Genomic DNA, 19,589 nt, shown 5'->3' on the forward strand with positions numbered 1-19,589 from the left:
ATTCTTTTATTTGACATTGTCAAGTACAATCTGAGAATCAGATTCTGAAAAGTTCAGTAGAATTTACACATATTTCTTGAACTTGCGGATCCCTAAATCGTACCATGTTCTGGGAAGGAGCGAAAGAGTAGGAACAGGGCTAGAATGACACAGGTGGGTCTCGAGTGATTCGACTCGTCTACGACGAAGGATGTGCAGTCAATAATTTGTAATGAAGGTTATTATGGATTCAAATTTCATCAGAGGAAACAGTTGGGTCATTTTTTTAGTTTTTCAAGTTTTGGTTGGCATAGTGTGTGTATCAGTACGATGTTTGATCGATGAAGGTCTTCCAGTGTGAAATAATTAAGATGTGATTTGAATTATTTTTCTTCTACAAGTTAAAAATAAGGGAAGAAGGGAAAAAAGGACATTTTCTTGTAGTTTAGTGCCCAAAACCATGTTTACATTTCTCAGCTTCAAGCCATGTATGACCAACACAGTAATAATCACAATAATTAATAATTTAAAATATTTGAAAAGATTATGTTTTTTTGGGTCGTCCAAATAGTAAATAAGACAAAAAAAAATTGAAATAGAGAGACTCTATTTCTACTTAGATTTATTTTCTCAAATCATCTTGCATTTATGTCGTTATAAAAGATTTTGGTAACGAATATTTTTCTGGAGATGCGTTTGAAAATACTGAAGGATTTGTAAGTTATTATTGTCTATTGGAAATACAGTAGTAACTAATAAGGATTATTATTTATAAAAACAAACATTAACTAATGAGAAAAAGGGGTAAAAAACAATCTTGTATTTTCACTTCAATATTACATATTTCCTTTACGTGACTTTATATGACTTACTTTGCTTTCTAATCCGTCCTCAATAGAATGACAAATGTCTATATTTAATAATAATTTAACTTTAAAATATCTAATTTACCCCAAATCAAACTAAATAAATAAAACACAGGGACTCCACTTTTATTTCAAAAGCAAATATTACACTTTTTCCGTTTATGTCTACTTTTGTGTGTCTCAAAAAATGACATCTAATCAAAAGCAAATATTACATCATTGAATAACGAATTTGAGACGCTAGAGAATATCAGTAGTGGAGTGCAGCTAGGAGCAGAAGCTGCCCGGAGAAACTCACACGAGGTTGCACCAACAATCCAGCATTCGGTCAGCGCGCTACTAGTGATGTGGCTACTGTATTGCGATATAGAGCTATAGTTGAAAGAGGTTGATGTCAAAACTTGAAGTCGCGTTACTTGCTGAGCAAGAAATCTAAGGAAATTGCACTGAATGTGATTGATCTTCAAACTGAAGGCAGAAATTATGTGGATTTCTCGTATCCTGTTGAAGTTGAAGTTATGGATTGTAACAATGCTGAGGAATTTGAGTCTAGAAAATTGAAAGAGGAAGAAGTGATGGATGCTTTGAGAGACGTTGACGGGGTGAGTATGATTGGGATAAGTGGTATAGGCGGTGTTGGTAAAACAACAATGACTGAGAAAATAAGACAAAAGGCGAAACCAAGAAAGGTTGTTTAATGACGTTGTAATGGTAACTGTTAGTCAACAACCGGACTTCAAGAGAATTCACGATGAAATTGCAAGAGAAGTTGGGCTGACATTAGAAGGGAATAATTTGTGGAGTGATGGAGATCGGCTGTGTTCAAGGTTAATGGATCAAAACAGCAGCATCCTTATAATGTTGGATGATGTTTGGAAGGCTCTTGAACTAGAAAAACTTGGAATTCCCAGTGGTAGCAACAAAAAACATCAGTGTAAAGTGATATTCACAACGCATTTCCGATCTGTTTGTGAAGCAATGGGAGTTCAGAAGATCATGGAAGTTGGATCCTTTTCAGTCAGAAAGTTGGTAATTCAATTGACGATCTTTCTCTACTTGACGTAGCAAAAGATGTCGCCAAAGAATGCAATGGTCCGCCGCTTGCAATTATTACAGTTGCAGGAGCACTAAAAAAGCATAAAACCAAGCGTTCGTGGGACTGTGCCCTTGAACAATTACATGGTGCGGTAACAATAAATATCCCTGAAGTTCTCACAGAGGTGTATAAACCTCTAAGGCTAAGCTATGATTAATGAAGCTAAGTACCTCTTTTTGCTTTGTTCCTTGTTCGGGGAAGATAGTGATATCCGTCCTGAAGAATTACTTAGTTACGGAGTGCAGCTAGGCATGGAAATCAGTAATTTAGAACATGCAAGAAATATGGCGTGTTATCTGTTAGAAATATTGAAAGATTGTTTCTTGTTATCCCAAGGTTCAAACAAAAGTTATGTCAAAATGCATGATGTGGTTCGTGATGTGGCTATAAGTATTGCGTCTGAGGGAGAGCATAACTTTATGGTAAGTCACCATGTGAATTCGGAAGAGTTCCCAAGAAGAACTCCATATGAGCATTTCAGTCACATGTCAATTGTTGCAAATAAATTTGATGAGCTTCCTAGCCCAATCGTTTGGGAGCTTCTAATGTTAAAACTCTGTTCTGTAAAGCCATTCAAATTACAGGACAATTTTTTCGATGGCATGAGTAAGCTCAACGTCTTAAGCCTGAGTGGATATGCGGACTCCATTTGGTCTTTTCCAGCATCCATTCAGAGGTTGTCATGTCTGAGAACGCTGTGTCTGAGTAGTGTACGGTTGGATGACATATCCATCATTGGAGAATTTGTCCCTTTAGAAATTCTCAGCATACGAGATTCTCAGTTAGAGGAGCTGCCAGTGGAGATAGGAAAATTGACGAATCTAATTCTGTTAGAGTTTTGGAACGAGAATAAATCACTCGAAAAGGATTTCAGCAGGGGTCTTATCAAGACTAACTCGATTGGAGGAACCACAAATGATGAAAGTTAAACATTGTAGTTACTCCACCTTGACTGAAGTAGAATCCTTATCGAAATTGACTGTGCTGACACTAAGTGAATGTTTCGAAGATTTGATCTACACAGTACACTCTTACAGTGGGTGAAGCTTACAGAGCGACCTCAAACATGGATGATTACGACAATAATATTGCTTTAAATGTCACCTGAGACTGCCCTGTTGGGTGACTGGATCTGCCACATGTTGAAGAAGAGTGAAGTTGTACATTCAACCGGAAAGGGCTCTAATAATGTATTGACTGAGTTGCAGATGAATAAACTTCAGAACGTGAAATGTCTCAGCTTCTATGATTGTGATTTAGTCACACATTTATTGACATCTCTCGGAGTACACATGAAGTAATCAAGTTCCCGAATTTATGAGTTGGAACTTCGATCTCTGGAATTCTTCACACACTTTTGCAATGACAATGTTGAGGGCATTGAATTACCTCAGTTGCGGAAAATGAAGCTCAACAGATTACATCAGTTCCAAAATTTCTGGCCTACAGCCAACAACTCCATCACTCACTCGAATCCTCTTTTCCATGAAAAGGTTTGCTTCTACTTTTTTACATGATCATTATAAAAAAAATTACTCTCTTTTTTTCATCGTGAATAATTACTTGAGCACTAAAGATCCTTTATCTGAAGCACTGTTCTAACGATGATATATCAGCTCTAAATCGCAAAATATTACTAGTATATTTCATATATTTGCAGGTTTGTTGTCCGAACTTGGAAGTTCTATTGATTGATAAAGCTAACAGCACAAGTGTTCTATGCTCTCATCAACTTCCAGTGGCCTACTTCAGCAAACTAGTACAATTGAAAGTATATAGTGTTGTGGAATTGAGAAACTTGATGTCTCTGTCAGTGGCCAGAGGCATTTTGAATCTCCGATTACTACAAATAGTAGCCTGCATATCAATGGAAGAAGTGATCACGGAAGAGGAACAACAAGGAGAAGAAATCATGATTAATGAGCCTTTATTTTCCCCTGTTGGAAGAGTTGTACCTTTACGATCTGCCAAAGCTGAGGCATTTCTTTATGAATATGACTTCCCATTTCTCAGAGTAGTGTGGATTCTTAACTGCCCTGAAATGAAGACGTTTGTCCAATAGGGATCTGATTTGTGAGTACACCGAGTCTTGAAAGTGTGAACAATGGCGATGAGATGAAAGTTGTTGATCTAATAAAGCGATTGTTCAATTCTACTTTGGACCAAAATATGCATTTGAATTTGCTCGTTTCCACTTTGGGGTAAAATACTTCCTACCAAAGGCATCTTCCTTGAACTCGAAACATTTAATTAAATAATTAAAAAAAAAAACGCACCAAGTCAAGAATTGGTGACAAGCCTATTCCGTGAGCTTTTCTTTTTTCTGAGTAATAGTACAATTATTAGTTGGATGAACCAAGTCATTTATTGTAGAGTATTGCCCTGTGAGTTAACACTTCAACTAATTCTACGAGGTATCTTTTATCTTCCACAAGCACGGCCAGGAACAATCGAGGGCAGAAGAAAAAAAGAAAGAATATAAATCCAGTTCAACCCTTCTTTTTTGACTCAACTCACCTATAAGGCAAACGAGTAGGCTACAGCTACAAGTTTCATAAGTACCTGAACTTAACAAAGCATAATCAACACACTTTTAAAACCTGGTAAATTTTGCATGTTAGTTACAATTGTTAACAATGAGATTCATCTGAAATTACCTTTATAGATAACCTGATAGATCATTAGTGCATATAACTTTAAACTATAAATAGCAAAGGCACAAACGTCAAGCTGTTTGTCAAAAAAAAGTTATTAAGGTAAACAATATTGTATTATGTTTAACACTAAATATATTTTAGCAGCAATGGCAGGTCTCCAGTAGCTATAGTGCAAAGGTTAAAAACAATGAGATGCCTGATCAATGCTAAGAAAGAATGTATTTCAAAAAAGACCCAATTCTACAAGGAAGAATTCACTGAACGTGTCAATGGCAATATCACACATCACAGCGGATCCAAGATGGTCATCACAGGTGAGGCAAGGGTCCAAGTACTCGTCACCTGATTTCAGTAGAACTATATTTAACCCAGGGTATGCATGTATACAAGATTCATAGGAGGCTAAGTTGATATCCAGCTCTTCAGAGATAGTTTCGGGCAATCTCCTCATATGCTAACAGCTCCCAACAAAAAATAGCTGATGAAGGTGTATGCCTAACCCATTAAAAGTTGTCCATGCCTTACTATCAATCCATCACTGACAAGTATTATGCATCACTCTTGCATTGCCTCGAGGTTAAACAAATTTCCTTCATTAACCAAACAATAGAGATATACACACCAAACTATACTCAGTACCCCTACCTCAGATACGGTTCTACACAAGATCACAAACAGGAAAACTTGTGTAAACTTTGTCACCCATACCTTCATGAAACTTCAGCAGCAAATGCAGGTATTAGCCCATAATATACTAGTTAATATTGCAATCACTTAAAAACTGATTTTCCTGGTTTAGGAACGTCCGCCAGGAAACTGTATAATCACGGATGCCCAACTCAAGCCAAGGTTTCATGTTACCATTATAATGCAGTACTCTCGCATTCTTAACAGATTCAATATCAACTCCATAGTTATAACCCAGTCCTGATAATACCCACTTATCATCAAGAGCGTAAACTTCACCCTGAAAAGTAAGCAAGCTTGCACGCAATGTAACAGCCTCTTCTGAATTCATCTGCAAGTTAAATAAAAAGGTGACAGTGTAAGTCAATATAAAAATAGCACGATGATAAATGGAGACAAGAAAAAATGTATTAGTCCATTAAAACAATCTAACATGAAATGCCACGTGAGTCATTTGTATTTACATAGATAAGATTACCTAGCATAGTCTCACTACCCAAAACCCCCAAAGCCCTGCCCATTAACCATAAAACTTGAGTGTGTAAAACAAATGCTCAAAGGGTTACGTTCAATTGCTGTAGACTTTGATGCCCATAGCTTGTGGGGCTCAAAAGGGTTACGTTAAATTGCTGTGACTTTGATGCCCATAGCTTGTAGACTCCAAAAATCCACACCCAAAAAAAAAAAGAGGCCCAAAACATGGGACGTCTTTATCTAGGTTGGTGGCAGCTCACATGCCCACAAAAACATCATAACATTAACATAGAGAGAAAAATAATGAATGTGTTAAGTATTTTTCCACCTTTTTACGCTTCTCATATTTTGTGGCACTGGAAAGGATTAATCCCTGACTATAAAAATCTACTCCTATAAAAATGAACGGGGGCTCAAAGGACAACAATTACATTATTTAGGCAGGTAGAAGACCACATACAAGAAGCAACATGAAATAATCTTGAATATTTGTATTGAGAGAGCAATAATGAACACAATAGTAGTTTTCCATCATTTCTGTTTAGGTCTCCTAGCGCACGCAAATGACTTTTTTCTTTGTCCACTTTTGTATTGGGTATACTATTATTCACCATTCATATTAAAGGGAAAAAAACATATATAACATTAATATTAAAAGTCAACATATTACCCAGAATGGGTATAAAAATAATTATTGTGTTACTTTGGTCACCGATCACAGTGTGGCTTGTGAAAACAACTTTACCCAAATATATATCTGATTTCAAGTTTCATTCAAATTCAAAGCAAGTCTTCTAAATTTGTTTAATTTTAGCTCATTTCCTTTTCCTTGTAATTGAAAAATAAGTTGTTTCCGGGTTTAAAACTCATGATTAATGGGGTTGCCACTCTACCCTTCTCCAATTAAATATTAGGTGTAGGACTCAAACTCATGGTGCACGCCCTTCTACACATCCTATGTTGTACTACATTTGCCACTGGTTGTATCAAATGGCTAGGCTAGCCTGCTGGCATGGCACTGAGTGTATTGCCAACTCGTGTTGCGACTCATTTGATATAAATACAATGTTGAGAATGTTGTCCCGTAAGCTAAGTGAGCACTTACTATAGTCTTGTCTCTCCAATAAAACTGATACCCAATGTACCTCCACTGTGTGCAAGGTTGAGTGAGGGAAGCTGATTGTTGCTCAGGCAAATGGGGCGGGGGCGGGGGGTTATGGGATTGAAGTATGTTGTGAGGGAGAAAATCCATCTCAAGAAATGAGATATGTATGACTAAGATGATCTCATATGTATGTCATCCATATGATGCCCTCAATTGTCACTGCAAGCCAGTTCGGACACCAGAGTTATCAAATATATATATGTTGATCTTGATCATCTCATATTGATTAATAGTTATGTAGTTGAGCTCTTTAGATGTTAATCATCTCATTTTTTAAGTAGTTATATGGTTGGATTTCTTGAAATTGTTGAGTTATCTCATTGTGTAGTCATATTGATTAATAGTTATGTAGTTGAACTCTTTAGATGTTAATCATCTCATGTTTCTAAGTAGTTATATAGTTGGATTTCTTAAAATTGTTGAGTTATCTCATTGTGTAGTTGAATTTTTTATGTTGAACATGTCATATTGTTAATATGTATATGGTTGCATATTTAATATGTTATTTTTATGAAAAAAGAAACCACAACTAGTACACTTTGGGTGCACAGATAAATCCCCCGCTCCTATGTAATAGCTCGTAAACCACACGGGAGAGGAAATCTGCAATAGGCAAGCCCGGTACGACGAGCTTGACCCAGAAGGTAAACCCCATGCTTTTGCTGGCAAGAGGTTTCGAATTTGAGACCTCCAACATGGAAGTCCCAAGCCCAAACTATTGGGCCACCCTGAAGGGTTTCATATGTTAATCATCTCTTGTTTTGCTAAATATGGATTTTTACTGTGTTTATCATCTTAATGTGTGTAGTTGGGTTGTCCATATTAAAAAGATTTTTCTAATTGCAACTCTCTTGTGATAAATTTACTAGGTTTAATTTCAGTTATTTGATATAGTTGCTATCCTATAATGACTAGTCTCGGCAATGATATCACATATTACTAAAAGATCCAACAAAGTTATTACCATGACCTCCCAAAAATTGTTGCCGAACTACCTTTTTTCATAAACCTTGTAACGCTTAGGGGTCGTTTGGTAGGGAGTATTAGGAGAAATAGTCCATATATTGTGTATGATATTATTCAGTACTATGTTTAGTAAGAATTTGAGCATATGTATAGCTAATCCATGGATTAGCTATACGCCCTAAATGGTATTAGAGAATGTATTACAAATACCTTCCATTTGGAGGTATTAGTAATACATAGGATTTAATAATTAATACCATGGGTAAGTCTATGTAAAGACAATATCCCTCAAATCATTTCAATCACTTTATTTAATGTTCTTAATTTTATGTTTTATATTTGTACTAAAAAAATTAGCTTACAAATTATTTAGAGAGAGTTATTTGTTACCAAACACCCCCTTAAGTGATAAGTCCCTTACTATCTCTCCATCTTTGACACACATCCACGAGTTCTTAACAAAGTGATTGTATGTTGGGCAATCCATATCAGTAGCCAGACAAAGTCCTATCTCCATATATATAAAGTGATACTTAGACTTTGAGCCAACTTGATTTCTTTTATTGAAGACAACCCAACTTAATGGTTACCCGACATAGTTTGACCATTTGCTCCCTAACAACCGTACATTTGATGTATTTTTTTGTAATTAATGTAGCTTCCTTTTTTTAAAAAAGTTTGTTTTGGAGTCATGAAGAAGGATATTGTTTTGACTAGGATAGATTATGGGAAAAAATCTTTAAAGAACTAACAGACTTCCGTATTTGATGTAGTCTGTGTTCTTTAGTTTTTTAGGGGTCATGAAGCAAGTATATTGTTTTGGCTTGGGTAAATTATGGGAAATTTTTTAAAAAAATGTTTTGTTCTTTAACTTTAAAGTACTGTAATTATGTCATGTTTCCTTCCAAAGATCATATAATTGTGTCATAAGAAGCTCTATGGAATTTTTTCTAATGGCTATTGGTTTGGCATTCCCTAAAGCTTCAAGCTTCCCCTTTTTTTGGTTCCTGTGAAGCTACAATGCTATTTGTTCTTTTTATTGAGCTATCAAAGTTGACTTTCTTTTTTTGAATTTGATTTGGGTTGTTATAGTGAAGTTGCATATGTAGAGCAATTATCCTATTTGGTGGTTTAAGAAGTCATTTTTGTGAATTAAACCCGATTTTTTTTTAATTTTACATAGAACTTGTTAATTAAAGTCCAATTTTTATTTTTCTGGTTTCAAAGAATGTCTTCTGTAATTGTTGGATTTTCCAGCTAAGTCCGAGGATAACTTGACTTTGCCAATAGAAAGATGAAAAGTTAACTCAACTGTGTGTATATATTAGGAAATAGGTTTATTGGATTAGTTGGGTCGGGTAGAAGAAACATACTAGGAGAAAATTTTAATTGGGATAAAAATATAACCACTTAGGTGCCACATAGCGCCAAGTAAGATCATAAGGTGGGGGCATGAGAGTTAACAATTCAAAGGTAAATATGTGTCCAAAGTTAGAAAGCAAGGGCAAATATGTCAAAAAGTATGAGGGTAAATATAATCTTTTTCAGAGAGTCAAGGGCAAATATGACCCTTTTCGGTATCCTTAATCACCTAGTGTAAGCTACAGGCACACCCTAGAAGTGGATATATTAGAAATTATGATTGTCAATGGGACTGTGGACATGAATTTACTAAGAGTCCCAACTACATTGTGGGAGGAATCAACAAAACTTAAAAATATGGAGAAGCACTCTAGAAAGTAACAATTTGTTGATCATTTTGGGGGCAAGTAAAATAGAAATCACTTTTACTTGCAAAAAATTGATTTGTCATGTTGTGGTATTATTTCAAAGTAGACATAGAGCAATAGAACAATGACAAGCTAAGTTTCTAACCGTATTAACCTCAACAGATGAAGATAAAGAAGGAAATATTTTACTAGCCTTTGCCTTACACCTTGCAGGCAAAAGTTGTTGAAAACAATAAATGTATATCAAAAGATAGTGTCACTGACCTCTGTTACCAACTTCAGATATGTTCCAGAAATATCTTGTTCCCTCCACCTCACTAGATCAATAACATTTAATCCAGACATCCAAGCACAAGATGTTTCATCCAATCTCTTGTCAGCAAAAAGTTTCTGCAGTTGAATCAGTCTAACTGAGCAGCACTGAACCGCACCATTCACTTTCCCGTCCATATTGATGCCCCATAAGACTGACAAGTCTCTTTGCACAATAATGTCATCATCCAAGACAACGACTTTCTTCAAACTAGGGAATATCTCAGGAAGAAGATAATGGGAATGCGAAAAAACAGACAGGTATTCTGTTGTTGGCGGCCCATCAACCTTGTGGAAGGAGACACGATATTCTTCAGGCAAGGAAAGATGAATAGACGTTGATGCCTTATTATTTTCCAGCTTATGATCTTCAATATTCAACACCTCAACTGTCGCCTCCATATACTTATTCCTCGAGAACCATAACTTCATGGCAAAGTAATTCTGTTTATCTGTTACCACATGAAATACTTGATTCTCACTTTCCTGCATATAGAAGAAAACACGATCAGAAAAACTGATTAAGTGTTGACAGCAGAAAAAAATTGCAATTGAAGAGAGAATATACAAACCATACTTTTGCATGTGTTACGGTGGAGTTAATTACAGCAGACGATGCTAGCACATTGCTGGAGAATATAACGAAGTGGCGAAGATCTGGATTCAAAAGTCTCTCTACCAATGACTGATCAATATCAGGAGGAGGGTCTCTAAAATACTCTACAGTTAATCGCATTGACAGGCAATGATGACTCTTGGGCATGGTTTGAACAGCTAGTTGGTAGAGGAAGGCACTCTGTCTCATATGGAAAGTAGCTTCATCTTCAGTAAGATCTACTAGTTGTCTGAATTTCTTGTCTACATTACTGCAATCTACGTGGCATGCCTTTGCTTGAGCAATTACAGATTCCATCTTAGGTAGCTTCTGATCAATCCTGGTGAACAAGCAAAAGCATGAATTTTTCAGTGAAAAGTTTACGGAATATAATGAAAAGATGAATTTACAGATTTCTTCTAGCTACAGGCAAAGGAAATAAGTGAAAGACAAGAAACAAGTCGTTGAGATACTCCTATGCCTGATTAAAGCTAACAAACAAATGCAACAAAAGTAATTAGACTAGAAGGCAGATTAAAAGTGAAGCTCAACTACTGGAGTTCGAGCTAGGCCAGGCTAAAAGTAATTTGATTCAAAGAGGTGAATGTTAGGGATCTTCGTATGTGACCACTATACTTCTATTAGCATCACTAAAGGAAGAGAATAACAGAGAGGGAAAGAGATGGGAGAAGAAGGAAAGGAGACAATCAAGCCTGATAAGTGGATACTGAGGAATGTTGAACTCTGAATCTAGTATCAAACAATTCACTCCTGGTCTATTTGAGTTGAGCTGAGGTTAAGTCTAAATTGCATGAAGGCATAACATCTAGACAGCAATAACCAACAACAGAGGTCAAAGACTCTTCCCATAACATATAAAGCAATCTACTACACACATTTCACAATCTTAATCACAAAAAGATAAGATTAAACATTTTGACACTACATGATCATTTAAAAAATAAGACTGAGTCCAAACATTTATTTTGTTGAATTGTTGCAAGGAATCTATTTGTACATACAGAGGAGGAAGATCTTTGTCCACCGTAGTTACACTAAGCACCCGCTCAAAGTCTTGAATGTTTTGCTTCATTTCATGCGACAGCTTGTCAAGGGCCGGAAGCTTCGCGATGCTAGGGTAATATGCCCGAGCCACATACAACAAGTCTTTCATCTTTCTAACAGTGAAATCATTCACTTTCTCCTTATGATTGCGACGCCATAAACAGTAGCTCCCAAATTTTAGCTCACATAATTTCTCACCCTCATCAATGTCTCTGATATTCTCAGTGGCACCAGGCGTAGAACCAACATTGGTGCTCTGCTTTTTTTTCCCCAAGTCACCAGCACCTATGCTCTGCTTTGCTGTTGCCAAGTCACCAACACCTGTGCTGTGCTTTGTTTTTCCCAAGTCACCAACATCTCTGCTCTGCTCTTTTTTTCCCAAGTCACCAACAACAGTGCTCTGCTTTGCTTTTGCCAAGTCACCAGCACCTGTGCTCTGCTTTGTATTTGCCAAGTCACCGACACCTGTGCTGTGTCTTTTTTTGGTTAAGTCGCCAACACCTGTGCTCTGTTACACATATCAAAGGTTCATCTTATTTTGTATCAGATGGAGACAAAAAGAATTAAACAACATGTAAAAATTCATTTTTGTGATGAGAATTGCAAAAAAATAAGGTTGCAGATCTACATACATTTACTCCTAAGCGTTCTTTGGGCAATCCATCCAACAAAGGAAATCCTGGAAAAACAATATTGCAGAGAGGAATAGCTTAAAAATCTAAATAGATCTAAAGATTAGTTAATCATGGTTGATGCAAACTAATCAACTATTTCCTCTGTTCCAAAATTATGTGTTTGTATTTAGTCTGAACAAATCTCTTAAATTATTAGCTTCATCCACTAAAAAGGAAAGAGACAGGATCATATAAAAAGAGAAGGCTTAACACCAAAGGGTGTGTTAGTATGAAAGAAAATGTTCTCCATGGAAGATAAATGAATTTCTTATTTATTTTTGGTGTTTGCCGAGTAAGAAGAATGTATTGTCCCAAACATATTATATATAATCGGCAAGCACTATGGGGGTCGAGATGGGGTGTGTTGGAGGGTGGAGAGGAGACAATTAATGTGGAATGCCACTTATGGAACTTGTTAACTCTATCTACACTAGGAAAGTCATTTTCCTCATTTTTTAAGGATATTGTTTTCCAAAAAATTTACCAACCAAACATGGGAAAACTGGAAAGTATTTTTGGTCATACCAAACACACCGTGATTGCTACGTGAATGTGCATATTTATAGAATTTGTCTACATCTATTTACGATTTTTTTTTTAATATATAGCATGCATAGACATAGTTACACATTATAAAGCGAGAGACATGTTCCTCTTCAGAGAATTAAGTTGGAATATCCTACCAGCAGTCTTGTTCTCCGCTTTCCCGACAACAATATTTTCCCCAAAATCCTGAGAAAATGGTGAAGAAAAATCAGTCAAATAACTTATACGTGAAGTAAAGACCGAAACTTTGGAGGATGTATCCTATACCCATTTTAACTGTAAGATGTGATTTCTTCCAAGATCAAAAACACTAGTGATAAACGAAAGCTGAAATTAGGGGTGTCAAAAATGAAACTTAACACAGGTAATCCGCTCAACCCACCCAGAATTTCAAGGGTTGGGCTCAAGATAATTTGAATTGGATTCAATCTCAACTCATTCAAGCCTAACCAATTTGAAGAGAATTCTCAATTGAGTCCAATTCAATCTCCAATTTCAACCCGTTTTAAAACTTTTTATTAACATATGTTCCTATATTGAAGGTATAAATTATTATCTGTTTAACATCTTTTAGGATTTATCTATCTATTTGTTACTTTTTTGAAAAAAAATCTTGAGCGGGTATTCAAATTGTGATTATAAAAATTAAATATCAATATGTTAAATTATTGAGATTAATCGGGTCAAGACCCAACCCGTTTTCAGCCCATTTGAGCCTAACCCATTTGAGCCCAAGTAAACTTGGGCGGGTCAAGACCCAACCCAAATTCTATTTCAGCCCATTTTAATATTTTCAATTTCAACCCAATTGCCCATTTGACAACCATAGCTGAAATTATTGACAAGCTTGAGATGTGTGGACTACTTTAATTGTTCAATGTTCAAACTACCTTTCCGTGTCTCAATAATGTCAGCTTTCTTTCAAAAAGAAGCTGAAATTATTGAGAACTACCTTTGCGTGTCTAAATTATGTCAGTTTTCTTTCAAAAAGAAGCTGAAATTATTGAGACAAGCAACAGAAGCTTGAACATTGAACAACTAATGTAGTCCACATGTCTCAAGCTTCTCAATAATAGATATTTTTAACATCAAGCTTCATTCTCTCTCTTCTTTTTTAATAAAGCATAAAACTCATCTTCTTTTTCTCCTCCCTCATCTGATAGTATGGTCTGATCAGTATTTTTATTTTTTTCATAACCGTGGTGTCTAGGCTAGCTTGTGCGTACCTCGACTATTTCCACGGGATATCAGCCACCTCTAACCAACAACAAGTACTAGAGTTAGGTACCAGATATAACTCAGTCCACCAAGGCCAAGACACCAAGACAGATGGGAAAAATCACATACTGTTTTTGTCTCTGCTAGATTTCGAGCTTGAGATCTCATGGTTCTTAACCCACTTCATTGACCACTATGCCACACCCTTGGGTGTGGTATTTTAGAACTTTTAAGTGAAGAATTGGTATCATGAAGTAAAATAAGAAAGCAAAATGGGTGATAAGCAAGATCAAACATCTACAGCAAACTAATTAGAGTAAGAAGACCCAAATGAGCAACTGTTGAATACTGATTGACGAAAATGATATTGTTACAAATGTCTATTCATGTGAAACTGCAAGCTTCTTAGTTAGATCAGTACCTATGCATGAGTCAACAATTGTGTTATATAGGTAAATCACATGCAAGTTCAACAAGAGGATACTAAAACTTCTAATATCTATCCACACAAAGCATCAATAAATCTAGAGCATTCACTTGCATGGTTGCCTGAATTGGTTGTAACATTATTCTTTAAGTTTTTCGTTATTTGCTACTATAATAAGCACATTGGCAACTTCTCATCCGTGATTCCTCCATAATTGCTTATCTTATGTCTTCTTGTCTTAAATTGCTTGTCTTAAATTGCTTGTGAAGTAGTTTCAACTCTATATAGTAAATTACAGCCTTGTATTTCAAAGTTCAAAATGTAAACGAATTATCACAAGAGTCGAGCCAAAAAGAAACTTCTATAGTATCTTTTATCCCGATTGAAAATTATATAGAGAAATGTTTACCTTCGAAATCATTCCAGAGAAGAGAAGTGTTAAAACAGATAGTCAAGTAGTTAAAGAAAGGCACCTGGAAATAGTTTTACTATGATATAGACTATTGTTGCAATACACTTGGCACAAAATCCGCACAACAAGCGACAATGAAACTAAGTAGAACCAAATAAAAGATCCTAGTTTGATTTCAAAAAAAAAATCCTAGTGGTGTTACTTTTCATATGTTCATAAAATGACAAGAATACTCCCTGTGACTTAAAATTTGAAGGTATCAGGATTGATGTCAATGGTGAAAAAAGGGAATGTAAATGTAGGGAAAGCTTGCATGTCTGAAATTCTCAGGTACTGCTTGAAAATTTCAAGTTTTGTAAAGAGAAAAAACAAACTAAAGGCAAACATCCTCTACATTGTTCAAAATCACATCATTATAAAACTTTTTTTTAATAACCGAGAAATCTGCCTGGGACTAAACTTGGGGAACAAATGGGCCCTTCCCTCTACCCTTCTCCACTTAAATACCAGGTTTCGCTTTGCATGGTGTGGGGCTTGAACCTGCGACCTATGCCACAAATCCTCCACCTTTTGCCACTCGAGCTAGGCCTTGGGGGCCATCATTGTGAAACATTGAATTTGTGCATCTATCGTCTTTACATGTATGCTCATGATCTATCATTTAAACTGCCAACATCTAGTACCCCAAGATTTCAGACACTAAACATATCTGGCAGTAATTAGTTGGGTTCTCGAGGGTGCTTAAGCCCTGAAGCGAGACTCAAAACGTGTTGACGTTTCACCTCATTTGATGTGCGCTTCACTGTCATCATCAAGGACATGCTTTCCCTTGCCAATGAGCCTCTTCTGAAGAGGCAACATGAAGCAATTGATATTACATTTTATTGTAAAAAAATTCAATTTCCGTTTCATGTATGTCATATATGCTTATAATTTGACTAATAATATATATTTGTATTTTTTTCTCCCTTTGCACTTTTTTTACATTAAAGCCCACACTTTGTTTTCGCTTAAGGAACCAACAGACCTTAAGAGCTTTTTTGTGCTTTTTGCTTTTGATAAAACTGGCAATTGGAAGATTAAAATATCTTCGGCTCATACAACGGGTCAAGTAGTACAAAAAGAGTGATATTGAGAAGCTTTGCTTTAAAATTAGCTCCAAGTGAATTAAAAGGTTGCACACTTCCTATATGTGCCCCGCATCAAAGGGAATAAGAGGGCATCTTCAAATCTCTTCAGAGAAAAAAAAAGGGGGGGATTTTTCAAATCAAATAAGCTTCAATCAATAAAATGATATTCCAATAGAAGTTTCATGAAAAAGACATCAATATATGCTATATGGAGACTCATAACATGAAAAGTTATTGCTTTAACTCTCTCGGATCATCAGCAGGTCGAATGGTTAGGTGAATGGCGGAAAAACTTGTTCTCCAAATGAGACATATATTATTTTCAGTCCTTTCAAAATCCTTTTTCTCCAACCACGATGTGACATGACATCTTTCTTTCCCTTCAACTTATCCTTGTCTTCTCTTTGTTCCATTCATATTCCAACAAATACATCCAATTACACCTAAAACTGGAAGACACTAGTAGCGAATAATTTTAGGTTTCCTACAAAGTACCATGGAGATTTTCAGCAAATTTGTGCATTTCAAGCAGCAGTGCGGTGCGTCCTCCCAAACATGAACTTTATACTCAATGCATTTTTCAGATACAAAACTATATTTACTAGTCTTTAGCTTGTGCTGGAACGACTATAAACTAGACAACCCACACAAGTTTTAATCATCAGTTCTTACCATGGAATGACAAATGGAATGTGGTTGCTACTTGATTCAATATTAGCTCTAGATCTAGTACTACATGCAAACAGCAAACTATGTGGAATGGAAAAGGAAAAAAATAGTGACAGGACCACTTTCTTAAATCATGGAAGTTGCATTTGCATTAGTATGATAGTTACAGTTGCCATGTTAAGTACAACTAATTGACAACATATGAAGTTTTGTTATTAGTTATTATTGAAGGTCTGAAAATTAAGTTAATTATCAGTGTTATAATATTGAGAAAATGGGAGAAATAAGAAAAAAGAATGGCATGCATCTGTTGAAAGGTTTAATAGCATATCTCAAGTAGTTTAACAAACAAGGATTAGCACAAATCAAGCAGTCTGCAGTCCTATATGTATAGATCTTAAACCTTCTTGATCATCACCTTATTCAACTATCAGTAGTCAGTCACATACTCATAGAACCATCCTTCTTCTTCACTAAGTTAATGATTACAGCATTTTGTTTATATGACCATTAAAATTACTTTATCAGTTGAGGTAACAACGGATATTGGGAAATCATGATTTAAGATTTGATTATTGCTTCTTATGCTTCAATACATCTAGTATCCTATCTTTCTCAGTTTGATCTTCAGTCATACATCACAGAGAGTTTCCAAGTTTAAATACTTTTTATTTGCAACAACAAATTTTGTATAGAAAAAATAGCAGCCAATAAGACCAACAAATATGAGGATGAATTTAATTTGAAAAGGAGAGCATGAGGCACACCATTAACAATATGAAGGTTGTAATAACACTCATCACAAGATATGGTAACCTATTCACAGTTAAAATCAATTTTAAGGAGAACTTTCCAGAATAGCCTGACTAGTAAGTTTATGTGTATGGGCATTCTCAAGGTAAAACATCCATCATAGCAATTCACCCTGTCAGTAACAGTCTATTCAAATTGCAAAAGTAAAACTCTTAACAAACATAATCAGAAAACAATTGAAAAAAGAACCTTGGGAAGAGTTGGTTCCAATCTTTGCATTAGGTCATCCACATGTGTTGACTCATCATCCTGCAACAAGATACCGGATAACTGTTAGATGCGTCATGACCACCTTTTTCTCTTTGTGTACACACAAAATGCAACAATGAACAAAAATATGTTGCCTAGCATATCCACTTTCTTCTACTAGCTAAAAATTTCAAAATGACCAATGATGAAGGCAGCTCATGAGGTTGCTTATAGAGAAGAAATTACCTCCGACTGATTCTCAATCTTAGGAGTATAATGTCGACCGTAGATTCTAAGTCCCACCTGATTCCAATCAGGAGTTCCCCAGTTTAGAAAATCAACAAGTAGTTACTAAATAGCAGTATCATTATAATGCTGCAGGTTACTTACTGAAGCTGAACTTTGTTGTGGTGTTGTATATCCTGCAAAAAGTAAATGCCAGATCAAGTTAGAGCAAAACCTTCTAAAAAAATGGCTAGAACTATAAAGCTTCATGAAGATATGTCTTCTTCCTAATCTATAATGACATTTTTTCTATCTCTCTTCTTCTTTTCTCTTTATACATATTAATATTCTCTTTTCGGCAGGGGCGATGGGGATCAGGAACCATTCATGCTATTGTCTGCGTTGCTAAACTTGAATGCTCTTCCTACCACATAATAGAAAAAAGGATTTAAACTTGAAATTTGCCCAAAAAAGGATAGAGATTGCCTAATTGCACTACAGATTTGCATTAGAAGAGAGCAGGTTCAAAACAACAATCATGGATCCAAATTGCAATGAAAAAAAGTTTTTAGCATTGAACAAGCGAAGAATCAGGGCTCATTACTATTACCCGAAGAGTGAAAACCGTTATGGAGGCCAAGCAGAAACACTAGAGGCACGAGCAATGAAAGTAAAACGAGACCCAACACCGCAATCACCAAACCTTTCCATCGCCTCTTCGCCGGAAGTATACCACCCTTCATCTCTTCCTCCCTTGCCTAATCCTCCTCCTTCTCCTCTCGTTTGCCTTCTCCACCTTCGCAATTCGCTTTGATTTGTTCTCCTTTCCCCAACTGCCAAACAGCGTTTGCTCCGAATCTACACAACACGACAATGTCCGTTTCCGGTAATCTGTATGTCCGGCGCCGTCGAAAGTAAATCGTCCGGCCGAGGCCCGGTGAGTGGAGCCGAGAAGTAGAGATCGATCTGATTGGAAAAAGTAAAAAACAAATAACAAAGCGTAAAGATCTGAGGGTCACTAACTATTTTGGTACTTTTTTGGATATGCCAATATAGTCCCTCAACTTTATATGATTGGAAAATAAATTACTCCCCAAATTTCATAAAAATAAATTAAAAAATAATTCTTTTTAAATTTGTCACGTGTAAAAATAAACTTTTGCTTATAAAAGAGCATAAAACTGGAAAATATTAAATAACCTACGCACTTATTAGTAATTCATTATTTGTAGAGTTCCAATATTTGCAAATAATGGTCGGTTATCAACCGTGACGAATCTAAAATTTTTAATTGAATTAAACACACAAACTTTCATATGAAGATTTGACATTTATTATATATGAATAAAAATTAATTTTAATCATATATTATTAGTTGGGATTCGAATGAACCCTAACATAAGACTCGCGCTGCCTCTGGTTATCAAATTTTGGACACCTCTATAGAGTGAGTTCTATTTGAGTTAGGTTCTTGAAGATTATTTTACTCTAAGAGTGTGTTTGGTATGAAGGATAACATTTTCTGGAAAATGTTTTCCAATTTTTTCATGTTTGGTTGGGACAAAAATTTTGAAAAATGTTTTCCAAATCAACTCATTTTCCTCAAAATTAAGGAAAATGATTTTCCTTCAAAAATTAAGAAAAAAATTTTCCAAAACTCTCCTCTAATTTCAAATTACATTTTTCTTTTGGGA

The 19,589-nt window shown here is 35.7% G+C and overlaps 1 protein-coding gene and 1 pseudogene across 2 annotated transcripts; one reads left to right on the forward strand and one right to left on the reverse strand.

The window, feature by feature from the left end:
- Positions 1 to 465: 465 nt before the first annotated feature.
- LOC104644413 (probable disease resistance protein At4g27220) lies at positions 466 to 4,146 on the forward strand (annotated as a pseudogene).
- A 528-nt stretch (positions 4,147 to 4,674) lies between these two features.
- On the reverse strand, positions 4,675 to 18,949 carry LOC101254852 (probable galacturonosyltransferase 7). Of its 2 annotated transcripts, XM_004248963.5 has the most exons (10): positions 18,506 to 18,949; positions 18,061 to 18,092; positions 17,917 to 17,973; positions 17,671 to 17,730; positions 12,950 to 12,998; positions 12,225 to 12,271; positions 11,550 to 12,100; positions 10,510 to 10,867; positions 9,885 to 10,418; positions 4,675 to 5,616 (listed from the first exon to the last, which is right to left on the reverse strand). In XM_004248963.5, the coding sequence occupies exons 1-10, from the start codon at positions 18,636 to 18,638 to the stop codon at positions 5,353 to 5,355; spliced, it is 2,085 nt and encodes a 694-aa protein (XP_004249011.1). In that variant the 5' UTR covers positions 18,639 to 18,949; the 3' UTR covers positions 4,675 to 5,352. The 2 variants fall into 2 exon arrangements, with proteins under 2 accessions (XP_004249011.1, XP_010327695.1); XM_010329393.4 differs by lacking the exon at positions 17,917 to 17,973 and having other exon boundaries at positions 18,506 to 18,919.
- Between the last annotated feature and the right edge of the window lie 640 nt (positions 18,950 to 19,589).

Source organism: Solanum lycopersicum, chromosome 10 (assembly GCF_036512215.1).
Source record: "Solanum lycopersicum chromosome 10, SLM_r2.1".
NCBI classification, from domain to species: Eukaryota; Viridiplantae; Streptophyta; class Magnoliopsida; order Solanales; family Solanaceae; genus Solanum; species Solanum lycopersicum.